The sequence below is a fragment of the Protopterus annectens genome, chromosome 3.part0, assembly GCF_019279795.1.
Source record: "Protopterus annectens isolate FY-2018-M chromosome 3.part0, PAN1.0, whole genome shotgun sequence".
NCBI classification, from domain to species: Eukaryota; Metazoa; Chordata; order Ceratodontiformes; family Protopteridae; genus Protopterus; species Protopterus annectens.
In genome coordinates, this window is record NC_056731.1 from 308,852,040 (window position 1) to 308,876,447 (window position 24,408).

Genomic DNA, 24,408 nt, shown 5'->3' on the forward strand with positions numbered 1-24,408 from the left:
AAATATGGTAGAGAATGCTGCTATCATTTTGGAAACCACTCTCAATTCTTTTAAACAGATGTGAAGTTTTTTTTTTTTTTTTTCCCAGTGGAGACCACAATATGTATGCTCTCAGTTAAGTGCAGTTTGAAGAGTATGTTGTAATGCTTTTATACAAACTTGGTGGCTGAAGAAGCGCATCAAATAACAGGTTGAACTTCTAAAGGGAGTAGCCAGTACCCATCCCTAAATTAACTGGTACCCAATGACTGGTGGATACAGAAATCCTGCAAAAACAAGGCTGCCACTCATAATGCTGAGTTTCAGAAAAAATCCAGACAAGACGTTGACATCAGTCAACTTTTTATTCAGCCAAGATAAGTGCTTTTGGCTTATAGACTTCCTCAGAATGGAAACCTTGTTTTTACAGGATTTTTACTAGTGGCAGACCTCCATATCCACAGGTCACTAGGCACTGGACTCTCTGGCTACTCCCTTTAGAAGCTTTGTGTTCACTCCATTCCCTCTCCCCTGGGGCTGGAACCAGGCTGGATAAGCAACAGGCTTCCTTTTCAATGTGAATTCTTTGAGCTTTAAATAATTGGTTGACAGGATATGTCCATTACAGGAATTATTTCTTTATGGGAAAAACAGAACTGGAGCTGCTGAAGGATGAAAAGGCCTGATTACAAATGTTTTACAACGTCCGGTGATTCATTCTTGGGAGAAGTTCTGCATGAGCAACAATTATGATGCACAGCTCACAGCACTCCGAGAAATTGTCCTGCAGTTACTATAGAGAAGAAATTTGAACAATAAGGTTGCATACATCTTCAATTTTTCCCTGAGAAGGAAAGACTTTCATTTCTTCTAAATACAGAGTATTGCGTTCAAGAACATAATTGCCTATTCTCAATGATTTGCCAGAAAAAAACACATTTTATGATGAACAGACCAAAAATTAGAGGCAATAACCTGGACATTCAAATTCGGGACAGTTTGAAGGTATGCTGAGCCTCTTTTATTAATTATTCCATTTGTGACAGGTGCAACTATCTACTAACCTCAGTGACTAACCTCTCTTCAAAGACTGTAGACTATACCCAGAACATTGTCAGTTTTGGCATCCATCTCACACAAATATACCCACCACACCCAAGACAAAGGAATAAGATTTCTTATACTTAAGTACTTAAAAAGGCCTCCAAGATGAATGTTTCATATACAGGACACTCAATGTCCCACCAACAGGCAAAACAACATACATAGATATTACACAGAGAACACACAACTAAAAAAGGAAACACTCAGCTGTCAGGCCAAAGCCCTTAAGGCAGCAAAGATGAGGCAGTGTATATAGTAACATCACAGATAGACACACAGATGCACCACTCACCAGAGTAAACAAAGACTCAGTGACTGACAGCTGCCTCCCAGGATCCAGGATCTGCAGTCTCACTAGGGTTCTCATGTCCCTTCACTCTAATTACACATATGACATGGTCACTGCTCATGTGGGAGTGAATGACTTGTGACATACCTCGGATCAGATGAAAAGAGACATGATAAAGCTCTCAGAATGTGCATCTAGAATTGGTGTGAAGCTAGTACTGAGTAGTGTGCTATTATCACCAAAAATGATGCCACAATACAGACAAAAGATATCTGGCTTAGCTATTGGTATCATTCTAAGGGGATACAATAAATATCAGCCTTGGAGGTGATTGATCAAAAGCCCTGTTTTGCTAGGGATGGCTTGCACCTCTTTCCTCATTGCTTTTGTATTTGGCCAGGATCTTTACTCCCCAAAAGTGCTTTTTTAGACAATTATGTGCATAGCTACCACAATCAAACTATCTAAAAGTAAAACTCTTCAATGACAGAAGCCTAAATAGAAAGGTACAATCTGCAGGCATTCTTAACTCCTGAGAATAGAGACATCTGCACAGTTACTGAAACAAGGTTTTACAACAGTGATAGGACCTCCACATTGCAGGATTTCACTGTCTATCAATCTTTCAAACCCAATGCGGAAAATGATAGTGTCTGTAGTCCTAAGAAGCCATCTTATCTCCAGACTCTTAAGCCCAGACAACAACCTTGAAACTTCTCCATACTTTTTTCATGGTACATAGAATTCCGTATCATATCAGAGCCAACTACCATAGCCCCATGTCACCTGCAGCCCATGAGGCATATGTAAAAGTGACAACCGTTCCTAACACTATTCTCTTAGGAGACTTCAACTGTCCCCTCATTAGTTCAGAAACCTATACCAACTCAAACAAATATGCACAAAGATTCCTGTACTCATTAATGCTAGCTCCATAGACCAACTGGTTCTAGTCCTAACTAAGGGTTCAAAAATACTGGACCTGGATCTCATCAATACTGCAACCCTTTCCTCAACATCTACAGTTATAATTTCAGTGATCAAATTTGATCACAAATCAGTAACACTCACTAAGATGGCAAAGCCTGACTTACCACAAAACCCTTTTATCTTTAGAGGCTACTCTTAGGGCAATCTGATGCAGCTAACTGATTATCTGATGATGTCCAAGCTCCCTTCTCACCTCGATGCTCCCATTTTGCACACTGCCACAATGTGGATACTTTCTATGCCAATTTCAAAGTATGCATGAGGCATCAGTCTCTATAAGACATAAATACAATGCTAAATTCAGGAATAAACCCCTGTGGTGGAACCCTTGAGTAAACAAACCATACAATAGAAGGAAGAAACCCACAATCTGTAAAAACAAAGTTAGTACCCCATCTACAAATGAACTCAAAAAGATCAACAAAGAACTCAGAAACAAAATCAAATCTTTCAAAAGTAAGTATGACTTGAGAAATGCACCTCTGCTAAGGATAACCACAAAGCCGTCTTCAGCTATATCAGAAACCTTACAGGTAAGTGCCCAGCAATGCTCACAGCTAATACATAAAAAAACATCTACTTGTCCCTTGAAAACACAGTTAACATATTAGTGGACAATTTCAGCTCTAACTTTACCTCTCTATTTTACCCAGTTATTAGCATATAACCACCACCTGCACAGATCACCTCCAAGTAGGTTCTGAATATTCTCGTCAAGGCCAAAAAAGTACAGTTGTGTACACTTACCATAAATGTAGATGTTCGAGTGTATTCACTGTTGCAGTCATCGCATTTGGTTTATCTGCCTGCAGGTAGCCCTCAGTCGGTCCGAATACCAGAGTCTTGGGATTTCTGTGTAGGATACTGTCACCTCTTCCATGATGTCAGGTCATCAGAGGTATAAAACATGCAGCTGACGTAGCTGACGCCATTACATCAGTTTTTCTTGCCCCAGATGTCAGGAGCCCCCAAAACAGGAAGCTATTACATGGTGTGGAACACCTCCAGTAAAAAGTAAATACCCCTGCCATAAAAGATGGCCATAAAGAGGATAGGTAGAAAGGATAGAGAAAGCCAGGGGGCTGGAGGGAGGGAAACCAGGACTGCAAAAGTGAATACACTCGAACATCTACATTTATGGTAAGTGTACACAACTGTACTATGTTCTTTGTGTTTCACTGTTGCAGTCATCACACTTGGGTTGATTCCCAAAGCTGAGGAAGGGTGGAGGCAGTCAAGAAGTGTTAGGGCTGGCTAGCAGGCCTTGTAAGACTGCTGTAGCAAATCCAGCTCTGGATTTAGAAAAAATAGTCAAGTGGTAATGCTTGGTGAAGGCATGTACAGAACTCCAGGTTGCAGCTTCCAGGATGTCCCTGGTATTGACTCCCCATGAGAAATGCTGTAGAGGTTGAAGTAGCTCTAGTGGAATGAGTTCTGATCCACTGAGGGGTAGGCTTTCCATGGTGCTTGTAGCAGAAATGGATGCAGAGTGTTATCCATTTGGAAATGGTTTGCTTCGAAATGGCCTTGTCCTCTGCCCCTGTAGCAAAGCCGACTAGCAGCTGGTCAAATTTTCTGAAAGGCTTAGTCCTTTCAAGGTAGAACTTGAGCTGCCTGTGCACATCCAAGGAGTGCAGGATCCTTTCCCCTTTATTCTGAGGATTAAGGAAAAAGGTTGGCAAATGGATGGATTGGTTTAAAGCCACAGTGGATACCACCTTTGGCATAAAAGAAGGGTTAGTCCTGAGGGAAACCCTGTCAGCATGGTAAATAATGAAGGGCTCCACCGCCATTAGTGCATGTAACTCAGACACTCTTCTTGCTGTAGTAAAAGCTAGAAGTGAGGCTGTTTTCCAAGAGAGGAATTTTAACTCTGCTGAAGCAGCAGGTTCAACAGAGGGAAGTGTGAGCTTCTCCAGTACAAAGTTAAGGTCCCAGGCCGGGGTGGGAGCTCTCTTACGGGGCCTTAAATTGTTAGCTCCTCTCAGGAACTGTTTGATGAGATTGTGAGAAAAGAGTGGTGGCTCAGTATTTTAAAGAATTGAGATGGCAGAAGCATGAATCGTAATGGATGAAAAGGATAGGCCTCCGTGGAGCAGCTCTGCTAAGTAATCAAGGATTTGAGGTAAGGTGGGCACAGCTGAGTCCTTTCCTTGAGACTGACTCCAAGAACAATATCTTTTCAACTTTTCAGCATAGGATTTCCTAGTACTAGGCCTTCTGGCCTCAACGATGACATCCAGCACCTGTTTGCTGAGGGATGCTGTGGTGTATTCAGGGGATAAGCCAGGCTGCAAGGTTTAGGGTTTGCGGCTGTGGATGCAAAAATCTGTCCCTCCTGCTGAGACAGCAGGGAAGGTGTCTGATGTAGGTGCCAGGGTGGCACTGCTGTCAGACTGTGTAGGAGTAGGTACCAGTGCTGGCGTGGCCAGTCTGGTGCAATAAGGATTGCCCTTGGTCTGTCCTGTTTGATCTTGAGTAGTACTTTTGAGAGGAGGGGCAGAGGAGGAAAGGCATAAATTGAGAGGTTTTCCCATGTAAAGGATAGGGCATCCACCTTCCAGGCTCTGCTGTGAGGGTTCCTGGTGCAAAATTTGCTCAATTGGTGGTTTTGGGGGGAGGCAAAAAGGTCCACCTCCAGTGTTCCCCACCTCTGGGTTAGAAGATTGAATGAGTTGAGTTCCAGTTTCCACTTGTGAGGGTCCAGTAGATTTCTGCTTAAGTCGTCTGTCAGTGAATTTTGCTTGCCTGGCAGGAATTGAGCTTGTACGTGCACTTGGTTGCTCAAGGCGGTGTTCCACAGGGCCATGGCTAACTTGCAGAGTGGGTAAGAATGAGTTCCCCCCTGCTTGTTTATGTACCACATAACTGTGGTGTTGTCTGTCTTTATCAGGAGCTGTCCTGGAAGGATAAGGTATTTGATGGCTGTCAGAGCATTCCGTAACAGCTAGCATCTCTTTTTGATTCATATGCAGGGGGAATTTGTTCTGGGCTCCATTTGCCTTCAATGCATTTGCCTGCCATGTGAGCCCCCCATGTATAGTCTGCTGTGTCTGTTGTCAGGGTTTGGGCGGTGAGGGGTTGAGTGAACGGAAGTCCCTTGTTGTAGTTGCATCCCTCTGCCCACCAAAGGAACTCTGCCTTTAGACAAGGTATGATAGGAATCACTGTTTACCAAAGGAACTCTGCCCTTAGACAAGGTATGATAGGAATCACTGTTTACAGGTCCTGAGAATGTTGACACCAGAGACTTTTAAGTACCACTGAAGTTTCCTCATATGCAGTCTTGCATATGGAATTAGCAGAATGCATGAGGCCATGAACCCTGTGGCTTGCAGTATTTTTCTTGCAGATACCTGGGTTTTGGTGGCCATTAGTTTGAAATAGTTTGTCAAATGGACCTGCTTTTCTGGAGTGAGGAATGCCACATGGAAAGCTGTGTTCAAGCTTGCTCCCAGGAATACAATTTGTTGGCTGGGCACCAGTTGTGATTTCTTTTCATTGATGGTGTATCCCAGTGAAGTTAGAAGTCTTTTTACAAATGTCAGGTGCTGAAGTAGCAAGTCCTGACTGTCTGCCTGAATCAGGCAATCGTTCAAGTATGGGTAAATATGAATATTTCTCTGTCTGCAGTATGGAATGGCTGGAGCCAAGCACTTTGTGAATACTCTGGGTGCAGTAGATAAGCCAAAGGGAAGTGCAGAGAACTGACAGTCCCATAAAGCCTGCCCTGAAATGTAGATATTTCCTGCAAAACTCCCTTATGAGGATGTGCAGATAAGCTTCCTTTAAGTCTAGGGTGACTAACCAGGCATCCTTGGCTAGCATAGGAAGAAGCTGTTGCAGTGTAAGCATTTTGAATTTTGGGACCACCAGAAAGGTGTTGAGAATTGATAGATCCAGGATAGGGCGCCCAAAGCTCTCTTTTCTGGGCACCAGGAACAGTCAGGAGTAGAAACCTTGTCCCCTTTGTTCTACTGGAACAAGCTGAATAGCCCTGATATGGAGAAGGGAAAGTACTTGCTTTTGAGCCTCTGCCCACTGGTTTGGAGGAAGGTCTGGCAACCCACTTGGGGTTGGCAGTGAGTGGAAGTAGAATCTGCATCCCTGGGATACAATGTTTAGAACCCATCGGTCCTGAGTAATGGACATCCAGTTTTCTGCATGAAGGGCGAGTTTTCCTCCTGGGGAGCAAGTACTTGGGCATGGCTGGGAAGGATAATTGGAAAGTCATTGTGAACTTTTTCCATAAGGGGGTGGCTTACCACTCCCTGTTTTTGAGGTGGGAACACTCCATTGTTTAGATCTCTGCATACCTTGAGACTGTAGTCTTGATAGACTGTTTCCCTTGGGGTTGGGCCTGAGAAGGCCTGGGAGCGACTGGAAAGGACCAGTTCTTTGAAGGCCAATGCCTACTGAATCTAGGTGGCTGCACCTGTAAGAAATCTTTGACAGTTTGCATAGATTTAGCTTTTTCTTCCATCTTTTTAAGAACTTCTTCTGCTTTTGTGCCAAACAAACGATCCTGATTTAATGGAGCAGCTAGTAATTTTGCTTTGACATGGTCTGGAAAGACTTGTTCCTTCAGCCAAGCATGCCTTCTCAGTACAGACCCAGTGACAGCAGCCTTGCAAGATGCTTCAAAGGCATCAAACCCACACTGCAAAGTATGTTTACTAACTTGGTTTGCAGAATGCATTAACTCTTGTAAATCTTTATTTTCTGCACAACCTGAAAGTAACACCATTTTTTGTTTAATTAGTTCCATAATATGTTGCTGGTACTTCAACATGTGAATCTGGCAATTCAAAGCCCTGGTGGCAAGAGTTGCAGAGGAATATACCTTCTTACCCCATATGTCTACAGCTCTAGAATCCCTGTCTGAAGGGGTTTTGGGCTGTAGTAGCCTTAATGCCTTTAGGTCCCTGGGAAATGGTCTCTGGATCCGCAGTAGGATTCTTAAAGAGAAGTTTGTGAGAGTCAGGTACTCTGCAGTACCTGTCAGGATTTCTAGGAGCTGGTGGTAAAGTGTCAGGAGTAAGACTGGATTCCATGAAGACATAATCTACAATATCCAGGACAGGGGGTATAGCTAGAGGCCTGTGCTGAGGCAAATCTAAAAATTCCCCGAGTCTCTTTTTGGACTGAGGATAGTCCTGGCATTTCCAGCGGAAATGCTCTCTTAAGGTATGCAAGATTTCACCAAAAGAAAAATCCTCTGGAGGGGAGGCAGAGAGGAATGGATTACTCTGCATCTGAATCCTCATAGGTAGAAAAGGGTATGTCCTGGTAATCAGAAAGGTTAGAGTCATCGGACTCCTGGTCTGTAGAATCAGAAGGAAATTCTATTCTTTGTCTTTTAGCAGGGGAAGGCTGGCTTCCCCTAATTAGAGTAATAAGGTCTTCAGCCATTCTAAGCATTTGTTTTTGTGGCATGGGAGCTTGAGCATGCGCATTGGACAGTGGTTTTCTAGGCATAGTCCATACTCTGGGCCTGAGAAACTCTGTAGTTTTAGTTAAAAATGAAGTTGTCGGTATAATACGAATACTGGTAGGTCGGAACACACCCTCAGAATCTGGTGCCTGCACAGCAGTTCCAGACCCATCCAAGGTAGAGACATCCATAGGTTCCATAGTCAAAGAAGCATCTCGTGGCATACCGGACTCCGAATGGGTCTCAGCAGAGGCCTGCAAATCTGTAGAAGCGGGCATCAGCGGCTGCAAAGATGGCTCACTGAGTACCGGCTAACTGGCGACTAGCTTAATGGAAGAGTCGTCGACAGTTTTTGACCTATGAGGTCTGTCTCTGTCTTTGTCTTTTAGCTTTTTCGGAAGATCGGTAGTCGGATGACTTACCGAAGCCATTTTGGAATACGGAGAATGACAGCGAAAGAATTTAGCTACAAAAATAGCCCAATGACAAATGGTTCAGGCGTTAAACAAGACACAAAACCGACAGCAAGAGACATCGTGGTCTGGGCCTAAACAGGTGATGCAGTAAGAATGAAAATCTCTGTGAATTATTTGCTTTCCACAGGCAAGACAATTGTAAACGTTTTCTGACATCGGTTAGAGCAAGAAAAAAGAATCCCCAATGAGGTACTTAGCTTTAGAAGACTTCAGGTTTGAAACTCGAAAAACGAAAATTTCAGGCAGCGTCCGACTGGCACTTGCGAACTGCTTCTGCTTTGGGCTCCTTCTTGGCAAGAAAGACTGATGTAATGGCATCAGCTGCATGTTTTATACCCCTGATGACCTGACGTCATGGAAGAGGCGACAGCAACCGACGCAGAAATCCCAAGACTCTGGTATTCGGGCCGACTGAGGGCTACCTGCATGCAGATAACCCAAGTGTGATGACTGCAACAGTGAAACACGAAGAACATTACTTGTTCCATGAGTTCTGAATATATGCAAAGCTTCCTTTTGGTCAGCATCAGACACTGCCTGCTAGACTTGCTACCAAGCCCATTCAAACTTAGTCTCTCCACTAGATTTGTGACAGAGGAATGGAGAACTGCAGTTTTAATCCTACTCCACAAGGGGGGGATCCACTACTGGTCCAGGAATCTATAGACCTAGAAGCCTCACTAATCTTATCTGCAAAACAATGGAATCATCATTATGGAACTAGTCTACAAACCCTGGATTCAGGTGGGTTTGGAGTTTGTTAAAGGTATATCCTGACTCCTGAACCTGGTGGACTTCTTCAAAACATGTCACTGATTAATTAGATTCGTGCAAATTGGTTCACACTGCCTACCTGGACAGGGCTAAGGCTTTTTATACCATCCCAGATTTTGGAAGTATTGACAAGCTAATCAAACTAAATGTAAAACCCTAGGTTACCTGCTGGATAGCAATCTGGATAACTGACAGACCCAACTATATTAACTACAGAAGGCACACACTCTTCAAAATGAGTAGCTTCTGGTGGTATCCCCCAAGGGATCAATCCTAGGACAACTCCTCTTTGATATTTATTTCTCTGATGTCAAGGCTGACATCAAAGGCCTGTGGCTGGCCAAGTTTGCAGATGTGTGAAAACTTGGAGATCTCATTAACTTCCCATCTGACTTCCAAATTCTAAATGTCAAGAAATATATCTCTGCCCTTAGGCAAAACTGAGCACCCACACAACTACCATGCAGATGACGTCCCCTTGAAAGTTGACTCAGTCATTAGAGATGTGGAGACTTTCACTGACAATGAATTATCCTTTGATTACCATGTATTAAATGTTGCAATAAAATCCTTCTTCCTTGTAAAAATAATCACCAAGAGTATTTCTTTCTGATCTAAGGAAGTTATCACCTCTCTCTAATCCTCCTTTATCAGACTCATAATAGACCCTTTGGTAAGTACTTGTCTAATCATGTAATCTAGCTTGACAGAGTCTGCATTTGCTCACTAAGATGCATTCCTTGCTCTATCAAGACTACCATAAAGTGCCCTCTTTCTTTTCTGTTTCTTACAGACTCTTGACAGATGACCTCTGCTTACAAAGCCTAGAAGGATCCAGTCCTATGTGATTCCCTGCACAACTAACACCCTCAACACCCACTCAAGAGATCTTAACTTCCACCAAAACATAAACAGGACCTGCTGGCAAGATAGATTTACATTACTCCCAGAGACTGGAATAGTCTGGAACAGACTTCCTCTGGATGCAAGCCAAAGCAGCTCCTTGACCTTCTTGGAGGCAGGTTTAGGGATAGTACTCATTAGTAAGGTGGCAGAAGAGTAATTGGCACCAAAGAACTGCCTACCACATAATTACTAATTATAGGTCATCTTCAATGTTCTCAACAGAGAATACTGATCACCCAAGTCAACTTGATAAGCTACTCATAAAGGGTGATACATTTTTTTCAAATGGACTTTGCCTTCATGATCAAATCAAGCCAGCCATGAACAAACCACCACCACCCATACATAGTCACTGATTACTGCAAAAAGTATACACAGAAATATAGGTGGAACGGGTTTCATAAAGCCATCACTGATACATGCAGACCAATTTGGCTCTGTTAAGAGAAGGATGCTGATACAAGTAGTTAGGTAGTACATCCAAACACTAATGCTGGAGTCAGATGAAAACCATGAATTTGACAGCTATGCTAGTACTCTGGAAGACTAAGATTTCATGTACATATCTACTAATTAAATTACTGAGACATGGATAACACTCAGTGATACTCAACATGACAATCTGAAAATTGCAAAAGCTTACAGTCAAAAACTTTAAAATGCAAAATGATATTAACTTCCAACATTGATTTTCACAACGTATACAGCAATGAAGGATCCCACTATAACATAATGCAGATTTCAGTCAAATTTCTAGAACTCAACATGAGTTCAAGTAAGCATGATACCAGGCTTTAAATGAATGAAATAAAGCAATAATTATATTTGTGAAAAAGGACAAAACAAGAAAATCTGAAAGTACTGGACTTTTTTGGACTTTGTTAAACTTGTAGGGTACTCTAAAGCATATATGCCCTACTTCATGTCATTAATATTTGGAAAAATACTCAGGAGAGGGAAAGAGGCGGGAGGAAGTTAACTGCAAGTAAAACAAACATTTTTCTTAATAGTACTATTTTAATCACGCATGATTTTCTTGGCATGCTGCAAAGTAAATGTTTTTTTTTTATTTTTAAGTGTAATAGGGATACTAATGTGAAGAGGTGCACCTATTTTTCTCTTTTTTTTCTTTCTCCCTTCTTTTTTTCTCCTTGTTCAGTTTTAAGAAATGTAGGCACTGCAAAAAAAGATCTGGTTAAACGAGACTGATGAAAGGAAAAATAGTGTGCTTTTTCTCATTCTTGCATAAGGGAATGACTAAGTTAAGGCTTTTAGCTTAATCTGGTAACACGTTTTAAGAGAAAGCAAGTAAATGAAAAAGAATACTGATTATTATAAGGCCTTTTTTCTAGTAAATGGTTTTGTATTTGGTTCTCATGTCTGTAGCAGACAATCTGATAAAGATAAATGGCTTGGAGAAAATCTTTTCCAAAAGCATTCAAATATTTCCCATCTGAGAAAGCTATAAAGATAAGACAAAGCCAGACAGCATTTAATAAAACCGCAGGCTGTACCATGCATGTTAATATGGATAATCTTATTGTTATTAAGTTAATAGGTTTTACGGGGGCATTGGGGGTGTGTTTGTATTTTTCGTTTGAGGGTCTTCAATAAACAAAAAGTTCTGTAAGATGTGACATAGGCTCAAATGGAGATGTCAAGAAACAGCTGTTTAAAGATTAACCTGTCAAACAGTACATACATGTAACACAAAGCTGGAACTACATATGTAACTAGAAAGCTGTTATACATAAAAGGTGGGGATAATAATTTTTAAAGAATATGCTGCTTTCTGTATGGTCTTTAAATGTTAATGGTCTCACAGATAAATACAAAAAAGAAAGAGGACTGAACTATATTAAAATGTAGAGTGCAAATAGCTTTGCTACAGAAGACACACTTGGAAAGAACTGAACATGTGAATTTGATAAAGAAAAGTTTTCTTGATGGTTATTCAGGGGAATACCTAGGGAAAGAAAGAGAGGAGTATATATATTAATTGCAAAAGGAGCTCCAATAGCAATAGAAGAGGATACAAATGACAATAATGGTAGATTTGTAGCACCTAAGGGGCTACTGATAAGGCAGGAGGATCACACTGACATGTATTTATATTCCACCAAAAACTTATATAATAGAGCTTAATAAAATTCTGTGAGAAATAATCAGCTTTCAGCAAGGAATATTACTTATAGGTGAAGAATGGAATTTGATTTGCAACAGTGAAGATGTGTCTGGGGGGGCACCTAGAAGGGGAAAAAAATAACAAAAGAAGGTAAATTCTTAAAAAAAAATTACGAAAATATTTGGCAAGGAAGATGTGAATTCAGTACTAGGTGTTCAGGGTGAATTTACATATTACTCCCCAAGATGCAAAAACTGGACTAGGCTTGACAGAATTAACATTTCACAGGAACGTGCATTTAATTGAAGGTCTTGATATGCACCCAATAACAATTTCAGATCATGCGCCAGTAATAACTAAAATAAAAACACAGGGTAACTGAATAAAAATGAGACACTGGCGCTTTCCCACCTAACTGTTGAAAAGAGAGGAATTTGAGGAACTGGTAGTGAAAATTAGTCAGGAGCTATTGGAGAGAAAATAAATTTCTTCTGAAAATTTAGCTAGGGAGTGGGATAAAATTAAAGTGGAGTTTAAAAATAGGGTGGGAATAAAAGAAAGGAAGATATGGTTAAGAAGTAACAAGAATTATTTAAAAGGACTGACAAATGTTAAAGCAATACAAAATCAGGGAATCTCACAGAACAAGAAGAGGAGCAAGTATAGAATGCTAAACAGAAAAAAATGGATTACATAGATAATATGCATGAGTTTAGAAAAATCACTACTAAGCAACTGCTTTTTGATAACTCTACAGCACAAAAACTTTTTTAGCACAACCACTCAGGCAACAGAAAATAGAAAGGGGCTGTTACCAAGCTTAGGGAGCCTATAACAAGGAAGATAAACAAGGGGTCCTGTAGAAGTATTAGAAATATGTTGGAAATTCTATGGAAGTCTGCATAAAACAGAGAAATATGGAAATCAAGAAAAGGTACAAATGGAAATGTTTATTGAAGAATTAAATATGACAGTTAAAGCTAGAGGTGGCTCAATTACTAACAGGATAGGAGGAGATGAGATAAAAATGGTGATGTATAACCAATCTACAGGCGAGTCCCCAGGAATAGATGGTATTCCTGTGGAAGTTTGGAAGCTACAAGGGGAAAAACTGATAGAGATATGGAAGGTTTCCTTTTAAGAGGAGGAGCAGTACCAACAAATCCAGGAAGAAAACAATGGTATCTGTAATACCTAAAGAGGGTAAAGATCCATCAGAACCAACTTCATACAGGCCCACTTCAATACTAAACCATGCTTATAAAGTGTTTATGTCTATAATGACTACATGAATGGCAAAAACTGATAGATATACATCAATCTGGTTTTGTGGAGGGGAGACAAACATTTGACAACATTAAAAGAACACTGATGATCCAGAGGGAAGCAGAATGTAAGAAAATACCACTGTTGTTTGTGGGTCTTGATACAGGGAAAGTATTGACAGAGTAAACTTGGACTTTATGAGAACAGCATAGGAAGCATTTGCAGTCCATGATAAAAAATGTTGATTAGAAGGATATATGATGGATCAGAGGTGAAAATTAAAGTGGGTGGGATCTTCTCTGATAATTTCTGCTTGAGCAGAGGAACCAGGCAGAGGTGTCCTCTTTCCCCTTTATTATTTGCATTATATTTAGAACCACTAGCAAAGAAAATAAGGGACTCAGAAATTCAAGTATATAATTGGTATGGTAGTCAACAAAAGCTGGCTCTATTTGCAGATGATATTACTTTATACCTACCAAAACCAGAAAGGGACATCACAGCGATGTGGAACATACTGACACTGTTTCAAATCTTTTTGGGATACAAAATTAATGAAGCTAAAATATAGACAGTAGTGGTAAATTATGATACAGAATCATAGGAAGGCCTTGCTGAGTCTAATTCTGATGGCTGTCAAAAAAGCAATTATTAGAAAAGAGAAATCAAAGTCTAAACCAACATTACTAGAAGTACCGAAGATTGTAACAGAGATAAAACAACTGGATCTTTAGAAAAGGGTAGGAGCAAATCACATAGAAAAAAATGTGAATTGTGGGATCAGTACATGCAGAGGAGGAATGAGGTTTAAAAGAAGGTAGGATATGAATGAGATATGTAATGCTTGACAATGACTTGATATATTATAAGTGAAGTATCATGTTTGCAAATAAAATTATGTCAATATGGTTTGTTTCCATTTAAATAGATGTATGATTGCCTATGTCATATGGGATAATTTAATAAAGATGTTTCTTGCTTAATACAAAAAAATGAATGAAATAATTTACTGCCTATTCAGTGAAGCTCAAGAATTAAGTTATGCCAATTTTATATGCACAGTACTGAACTCAGTATGATGCAAAATAGGGCAGTTGTATGGTACAGAATTCTTAAAGCCATTGTAAATTTGAGAACGTATGTGTGTGTATGCTATCTAACTTGTGAACCACACATCCGCAAATCAACTTATGCAAAGTCCGAACTCTGAATGCTGACAAGTCAAACAGACATCCTGGACTGTAAAATCTCACCCCTTCTTGATCCATGTTAGCAATTGCTTTTAGGTGTGGAGCGGTCAGAAATTTTGCCACTCGTGTTTTTCTTTGGCATTTGAGCAATTCAGTAGTATGGATTCTGCATAAATGGGTCAATGATGTGAATAAACGGTAATGTGCAATCAACATTTTGAGAGTAAATCACATAACCATACATTATATATATATATATATATATATATATATATATATATAATAAATAAATGTGCACACGTGTGTGTGTGTGTGTGTGTGTGTGAGTGGGTATGTATAAAGGTGTTCATTTTTATGATATTTTAACTGAAAATTATAGTGAAACTTGTTCTTTTAAGTTTTGTGCCTCTTCATATTATTTCTCTGTGCAATTTATTCAGTGATTGAAAGACTTCTGTTTGATCTCAGACAATTTTCTGCAAATTTCTGGCTTTTTGTTTGGGAACATTTCAGTGTATTGAAGCAGTAAGCAAGAATTTTGCCCTTTTCACTATATATATTTTTACTTGGAGTCACTGGTTTGGTATATTAGGCAGGAGGAAAGAATCAGAGAATGAGAAATAAGTGAAATGAAATGCAAACTTAATTTTTTTACAGACACTGTGCTATTGAAATGATCTCAGAAAGATATTTTGAGAAGTGTGTGAGAGATGCTACAGGATTTGGAAGAGGAGATGGGGGGAAGTGACCATTTTTCATTTAATTTTCAGACATCAAAAGTTAAAATGTAGACTTAAGTTTCAATGGTTCACAGCGAAATTACTCCTTTGGGAGACTCCCAACACATTTAGAAAGAGAAAATACAGGATGAGACTCTGCAGGAGTGACTGTTCAACATGTGATAAAGGCATACCAGAAAATAATATATGTTATCTATAGTACTTCTAACCATTTACTGATGTTGGGGCTGGTATTAGCAAATCCTAACATTTAAGGCTTTGATATCAACTTACAAATCTATTTGCTGGTGTCAAGGCCCTGTCTGAGTAGCTAAAGTGAATCTGCATACTCCTAGAATATGAAAGTGGGGAGTTACATTTTCCTGAGAGGAAGCTATATGAGAAGACAGTTTTCAGTCTCTAGCTATAACGTCGCTTGATATATGAAATGGAGCTGGGACAGAGGATTTGGAGAAAGCCATCTGTGAGAAATATCTAAACAAACTATCTGAGATGCTAATAATGCTTCTTCTATCGGAAGTTAAAAGAATGGTATGGTTTGTTGTTTTAAGCAAGTGGTAGGAAAGACAGATACAGCTGCTTGAAGAGGTTTAGATCCCTAGACCGAGCATTTCTGATAGCCACATCCCTAAAAATACTGTTCAATCTCAGCTTCCATACTATTTTTTTTTTTTTACAAAATGAATACAGAACAGCTGCAGTCATTCCCTTGCATGAGGGGGGGCCTACCACAGACCCAGGCAATTACAGCCTCATAAGTCTGACAAGCCTCATGTGCAAAGCCACAGAGAGAATTAGCATGGAACTAATCAATCGGGACATAGGGACCCTTCAAATACTAGACCCACCTCATAAAGCGAAGATCATGCTTACTCAGTTGGGTGGATTTTTTTTTTTGAAAAGGTCACCAAAATAATGAATGAAAGCAAAACTGTAAACAATGCATACTTCGACCTGGCCAAAGATTTTGCCAATTCCCCACCCAAGCATAGTAGAAAAGCTAAATAATCCATGAATAAACCCCTACATCACCCTCTGGATTGACAACTGGCCCACAGATAGGATTAGGAAATCAAAATAGGGGAAGTTGGCTTTGCAAAGAGACCAGTCGTCAGTGCAGACACCTAAGGTTCTGTGCTAGGACCTTTCCTGTTTAGCATCTATTTTCTGAAGTAAAAGCCAATGCCAAAGGGCTCTGGCAGTTTGCAGATGAATACAAGCTAGGAGCAATCATTGAATCCCCACATGATGTAGCCATTCTGCAGGAAGGTTTGTCCCAAACAAATAACTGGTGCCAAAATCATGGACTGAAACTAAATTCCAGAAAATTCAGTATTGTATCCTTTGGGAAGTCATCTAGCTTAGGCAACCACCACATTAAGAAAAAGCCCCTAGGAGATGACCCAGTTGTTTGGGATTTGGTAACGTATGTGGACACTGGCCTAACATTTAGCCAATGTGTGTTTATTGTTGTAAGAAAGTCCTTCTATACTGCAGAGCTTATAAACAAAGCAATTATGTCTAGATCTAGGGATGTCATTGTCCCATTTTAATCAGCCCTCATTAGGTCAACCATTGAATACAATGCCCCCCCTTTGGCATGTATCTGTTCAGAAATATGCAACAACTGGAACACCCACAGAGATGGCTTACTAAAATGATACAAGGCCTAAATAATATGTCCTACTCAAAGCCCTGTCACTACACTCGGTATCCTACAGACTGCTAAGAGGTGACCGGTGTCTGGCATACAAGGCATCCGACCCATTACTGATGTGTTTACTGCACATCAGCAAGTCAAATGGCATCAGAAATATTTGGTCTAGGGATCAATACCTCTTCTGCAACATCCATCAGAATGGTTTGGAGAGACAGGTATATCTTGCAGAGAATACCAGTGCTGTGGAATAGACTCCCCAAATACATAAAATAAATTTCATCCCTGCTCATATGCAATTGCAACTTATATCTATGCAAGTGAAACAGAAAATTTACCCTAAGACTGCTCCCTGTACTACTAATGGACAGAGGCAGCTCTTAAATGCTTTATGCCATGCATGGGTCCCCTTCAATAATCTACGGTAGATCCCAGTTATTCTCATTAAGGGTTACTATACAAGTATCGACCATGGGATGGGTAAGGCCAGCCTACCCCAAATGGTTTAGGTTATTTCAAGCACAAAAAGGGAAATTGGCTAGGCTTAAAATGGACCACATGGGCAGGTACCCTAGTACTTACCTACAAGCCTATAAGACAGGAAAGGAGAAGAAATAAACAACTTATTGTGTTTTTTTTTTCTAACACAGCTGTTAACACTGACATATATTAATACATGGTCACATTACAGTGATTATTACAAATGATGTAGACAAACCTAATGTACTAAAAAGGTGGTCTAGGCACTGTATTACAATCCAGTAAGATTTACTATATTTATGCATTATTGCACTATACAATACCTGTGATCCTTTAGGCATTGCAGTTTCATCAACCAGGAGATACAAGATGTTTAAAGCAACCAAGATAACAGATATTGTCTGCAAAAATAATAAAAATCATCAATAAACAGTAAAGAGATAATGAATAAAAAATCAGTACTGAACATGATAATACAACCATGTACAGTCTGCTGTAACTTAAAACGTATGCAATACATTTGCTGCATTCTAGCTTTGTAAAACACCTGCAGAAAAGCATGCTAAAAGAAATCTTTCAAAGCAGATGAAACTGGCATTTCCAAAAAAAAAAAAAAAAAAAAAAAAAAACAGCAGTCTTTCTTAATAAGGTCTGCATGCATGATACAAAATGCATTTAAATTGTTAATACAAAACTTCTTGCAAGAATGCAAATGCAAATATTTTATCTGGATAATGAAAAATGTGTAACATTCATACGAAATGCAATGCTTCTGATGTAATTACTAAAACTGGCAAAGAAATGAGACTGTACAGACCAGATTAAGACAAGACTCATAGCTTTATGGAACTTTTGATATTTCTGTCATAGGATTTATATGCACACTTTTTAAGATACTTTTTGCGTCTTATGAACCATCTGCTGCTAACTAGTGCTCCATATCGACCGTTGTTGTCCAAGTTTGGTATAACCTCTCCAGAGTGGAGATTCCCCAGCCCTGACCGTAGTGGCAGAATGGTTGAATTTAAGTGGCTTTGAGGAGGCAGAGGGGAGATTAAAGATATTCTGACTGTAGCACCATTCATGCTGCCATACATTTTCTCTTGCCGAATCCTAACTTTCTATTGATGTACTGGACAAAATTAACATAACAGGCTGGGCCGTGATGCTTTGAGGGAGCCACCTTTGTCTGCATGGGGAGATGTCAGAAAATGCACTTAATTGTTAATACAAAACTTTTTTCTATGATACAAACATTTCATCTGCCCTTCCACTCTTCATTTCCATCACTGCCCCACGAACAAAGCTCCAGTCTCCAACATAACCTACAACCCTTGACACAACTTCAGCACACTCACATACCCTCCCTTCTTTGACAGGTGAACAGGCACTACCTCTTTATTCACATGTATCCCACCAATGGCCCCCTCCAACACTCAAAATACAAATCAAACTTAGATCATCTAGTTTGCAGTCAGGGTTTACATCCTCTGCGCCAGGCACATAATGAAAAATTTGACAATATTGGTGTTTTTCATGCATATGAAAGTCGGGGGGGGGGGGGGGTCAGATTTGGTCCATAATCTAAAAAAGAAAAAAGTGTCATGACATTCAAAAGAATATATTGTAAACTGTCTGGTAAAACTACGGGTCAAGGCCAGCAGTCACCATATGAAATGAAGGCTGATAATCTTGTTGAAGTCAGTAACACTGGTTTAACTGAGATCACATTTAGAAGTAAAAATGGTAACATTTTTCAAATCCTGTTTGAAATTTCAGTAAGTGACTTCATAACCTACCAGCATTATCTTCTGGGACTTGGCTGACCAACAGAACTACAGCAGCTCATGCAGTAAGGTTACAGCTGAAACCCTGAATATGAAACTAAAATGTTATCAACATGAGATGAAGCAGACAGAAACTACAGCCACGTACATCTGTCTCCACAGCCACAGACTGAAGAATCATGCCTAATATTATAAGATGACAGCACAGCAATTCACTGGCTGATCTTTAACACAGTCCAAAGGTCACAAATGGGAAGCAACGAATGCACACTACTTTGAAATCACAGCTTCAAATAACACTTTTAAATGTCTACCATTGCTGACATGAGCCCTTCTGCTACATGGAAATCTCCCGACAGAATACCTCTCAACTATCCAGATTTTTGCCTCAGATTTTTAGTCTGTTTCTCATAAAATTGTGATTTTCTGCAAATCATTATGTTCTAAAATGAGAAAATAATGACAGACATTTGAGGTTCAGGCTTCCTTCATACCCTTCCGAAAATTCATGCTAATGCAAAATCTGTTCTTCTCTCAACTTTCTAAGTTTATAAGATCGATACTTATCATCCCTATTTTTGGGCCCTTGTGTCCACATTATTTACAGTGTTTGTACAGGTTTCTTTACTCTAAGAAGCTGAGAGGTACGCTGACACATAGTAAAAGTGGTTGATGGTTGGGAGCTCAGAGTCTGGAACAAAAAAATTCTCAACTACTGAGAATCATCATTAAAACAACACAAAGAACTTAGCAATATGATACACTATAAGAAAGTTGCTTAATTGCATTAATAGTCACATTATCTCTTCCAGTACTGCCTCTTTAACATATAGCATGCAATGAACTCTGACAGGACGATACTAAAATTACAAGTGAATGTCTAACAAAAGATATTCAAATTAAAAATAATATAAAACAATTATGTATAGTTCTTTTTAAAAGTTGCATTAGATACTAGAAGCACCATTGCTTGAGAAAATAATGCACCAAGTTTGCAAGCAGTTTCAAGGAACTGCTTTAGAAGCTTAGGGGTGAGGCAGTGAGGTATCTGTCAGTATCCATACTGGAAGACTGCAGTAGAAATATATGACCACATATCAATGTATTTCAGATATATATATATATATATATATAAAAACACACACACACACACACACACACACACACACACACGTGTGTGTGTGTGTATGTGTGTGTACTGAATGACTGAAACGCCCAATGATGTATGTCATAAGTGACAATTCAATAAAGATGTTTCTTTTTTAAAAGCAAATAAATCTGATATGCTGGAGAGGCAGATTTACTTCTCAATGCTTCACTATCACTGGAAAAATCAACGGTGCTACCAGTATATCAAAATGTTCCACAGTACTGCCAAGAATAAACACTGCTAACAAAAAAAAACAATTCCTTTAAGACAGCCATGACAACTGAATGAGAGGTGGTAAATTCATCCCATGCTGGACTTGTTTTGTTTTCCTGGAGGCATAAAGTGATCTTTGAGGGTGGGTAGGGGCAAGGTGATTATGGTCCATGGACACAGTGCCTTGCAAACTCTGAATTTATAAATGATATTTGTTAGAGTGGGATAAGGCCTATTGGCATTCTGAGGGCATGCAAAAATGTGGATTTGCCGAAGCTAAAAATGTGCAGGTTTTTTGTTAGCTGTTGCTCACTCATGACAGTAGCAGCAGTACTATAAGTTAACTGGTATAACCTGAGGTTTGTTTGTATTACACTGATAATGATATTTATAGTTTTGCAGGGTTGGCCGGGTTGCAGCCCTCAAAAAAAAAATTTTTGTGTTTTATTTTTTTCCTTAAAAACAGTCAACTTCTCCATTTTGGCACTTGGAATGCCTATCTCAATAAAGAAAAACAAAACAAGACAATCAGCTGCCTCAGCGACCCAGCATTCATGCCTATGACTGCATGCAGAATAAGGCAATTATGCCTTACTGCATGAATTCCAACCATTTCAAGGTGTCGGAAAAAATATTTCAATTGGGTGCAATTTTATCTGCTAAAAAAGCAGTGAACAGCATTCCCCACCTGCTCAGGTTGTCCCAGGTGACTGGTGCCCAGAGAACCCTGAATCAAAATTGAAAGTATTTGCATATGAGATTCTGCAAGCATTGAAAAGCCTTTTTTAATTAGCACTCTGTCTAGATTGTTTTGAGATACTACTTCCAGCCAGCTAGCAAACCTGTAAGATGGCACATTATGTATTTTTTAATACAGTTTCCTTTTGGCTATGTGAATGCATGACAGTACTTGTTTGATAAAGTTAATGTTTTGTGTGTAAATGTGTAGTGAGGGACTGTAGTCGACTACCTACATGTATTTGATAACAATGAGCTGAAATATATTATAGTGGACATTATACTGTGCTGTAATAGACTGCACTGTGGGCATCTGACTGAACCTAGCTGAAATATATTACTGTGGCCACTAATTATGAATTCATCCAGTTATTTGATCACAGATCAGACATCTGAGGTGTATACAAGTCAGTACAGTGCCAGAAACTGCGATGGGCATACAGTGGATTCCTGTATACTTCTGGTTGCAATGTACTGAAATATATTAGTGTGTTACTGCATATGCATTTATCCATTCAACTGATCGCAAACAGACTTCTGAATTGTACGCAGTTAAAAAGTGGCTGGAAATGGCAGAAAAAGATGCAGCATGTGAAAAGAGTAAGGGAAGTTCCTAAATGTCCTGAATAAATTTCCTCAAGTCAGTATGAAAGCCATCTTGTGTCACTCCTGTGGAGCCACTGGCTTAGTGGGATTAAAATGGTCAATGAAGTATAGACATATAGATATATAGCCAAAAGTGACTACCCCCAGGTGTAAACAGTTTTTAATCTGGATTGGCATGACTAGTGTGTGCATGGGTAATTAAAGCAAGCTTAAATACATTTTCACAACATGGCATCTTAGGTATAAACAGTCAATAATGTGGCCACTTTTAATTTCTCCAAGTCTTTTGGTTTTCTAATACTATGATGGGAATGGACCCCATTCCTAAGTCAAAGTACAATTAAGTTCATGAAATAAGTATTGTTTTAGCCTTTAATGTCAGCCAAAAGTGCTCTTCGCACCACCCGCAAAGTGCCCAGTAATGACTCCTCCTGCAATTCGTACGGGGTTACATGGATTGGTAACATATCTAAATACGACTGTAGATTATTTTTTATAATCCCCACTGCTCCTACTATTGGAACAGAGTATCTTTCTTCCACATTGCTCTTATTTCTGCCTGCAGATCCTGATATTTTATGACTTGTCTCTCTCTGCAGGGAAGTTAGTGTAGTCACTGGGTGTGGCAATTTCAATGATCAGTGATACTTTTGTCTTCTTTTCTTGAACCACTATATCTGGTTTTCTAGCATCTATCTTTTGAACTGTTGGCAATGGATGATCCCATGTGATATAAACGTCATCATTTTCTATGATACTTCGTGGCTCATGTTTCCAGTGTTTTTAGGCCACTTCAATGCCATAATGTTTGCACAATTCCCCAGTGCAACTGTCTTGCCACATTATTATGCCTTTCAGTATACAGTCCTTCTGCCATTAGTATGTCGCAACCAGCAACAAGGTGCATGACTGTTTCCAATTCAGTTTTACAAAACTTCAAGGGCACGAACACGACAATCGGAGCCGACCTCTCCACAAAAACAACTTTATTCCAAAGACATAAAAAAGTATACAAACGGCCAGTAAGCGCTTTCACATTTAAGTCACTTAGAAGACAATTTAATCATGGCAACAGAACAAAAGAGTAATAAAAGAAAGTCATATGGAACAAAGAATCATCTGCTGCTAAATAAAGTCATAATGGAGAACTCTAAAAAGAGGAAGAATACAAGTACGGCATGGATTGACTACAAAAAAGCATTTGATTGTATCCCACACTAATGGATAAAAGTGTGCTTAAAAATGTATAAGACACACCCTCCACTGTTCAATTAAATTAGAGTGACCATGAAACAGTGGCAGACCACTTTGCAATTAAGCCATAGCATAGGACAAATTATTATTCCAGAGATAAAAATTCAAAGGGAGATATTCCAGGGTGACTCCCTGTCATTGATGCTATTCTATCTTGCCCTTAACCCTTTAAGCTGTCTACTTAACAGCTTAGGACAAGGCTATAATTTGGTTCCTAGAAAACAACAAAGTGTAAAGACCTCTCATCTTCTCTTTGTCAATGATTTAAAACTTTATAGCTCATCACATGAGGAACCTAAAGCACAACTGCAAGTAGTCAAAACTTTTTTAGATGATATAAGAATGTCATTTGATCTTGATAAATGGCAAAAGCAACCTTTAAAGCAGGAAAACTGCAACACCAAGAAAACATCAGTTTGGGAAAAGAATGTGATATAACAGAACTTGAGCAAGAGGGAGTGTATAAATATTTGGGAATTCATAAAGGATCAACAATAAAACATGAACAAATGTGAATAAAACTTAGTAAGGAGTATTATAGAAGACTTTAATTAATCCTGAAAACAGTGTTGACATCTTGGATCAAAATTCAAGCTATAAGCCAATTTGCTCTTCCTGTCCTAACACTAGTTTTAGAGTGATTGACTGGCCCCAAAATGTTTTGGATAGATTAGACAGCAAAGCAAGGAGGATGCTTCATGCTCACCAAATAGGGTTGCCACCTTTTAACAAGGGCAAAGTGGTGCATGGGGGTGTGGTCAACAGGATAAGGGTGTGGCCAACATGACACTGGCCACACCCCCACCACGACATCACCAGAGTTGTTAAAGGAGCTGCAGTATTAGTTATGGATACAACATTGTGACATTACAGCATACTGAAAACTCAAACCATTTAAATGAAGTGAACTATTACTGCAAACGCACACTAATCAGTTGTAACAATAAATAAACTTTAAAGGAATAAAAAACACACTACTCATTAAACAGACACTTGTTTATTTAAAAAGTTAAAAAATTCATAAACCAACCATTTCTATTCAAAAAGAAAACTTAAAAAAATCTACATACCACATACAAGCCAAGTATAAAATTAAGACTTTTTATTGTCAATTAAAGCTAAAGCAAAGAAAAAACACAAAACGACATACCCTAGTACTACATACTGCACCCTAGCAAATTAATGCTAAACAAAGAAAAACACAAAATTACAAACTGCACCCTAGTACTTTATACCTCACACTAGTACAC

The 24,408-nt window shown here is 39.3% G+C and overlaps 1 protein-coding gene across 1 annotated transcript in view; it reads right to left on the reverse strand.

The window, feature by feature from the left end:
* Positions 1–24,408, reverse strand: part of LMBR1 (limb development membrane protein 1) — a 1,668,467-nt gene that overhangs the window by 356,695 nt on the left and 1,287,364 nt on the right. Inside the window, exon 12 of the mRNA XM_044065580.1 lies at positions 17,734–17,811. Within this exon, the coding sequence (XP_043921515.1) occupies positions 17,734–17,811 (78 nt within the window). The remainder of the gene's footprint in view (positions 1–17,733; positions 17,812–24,408) is intronic.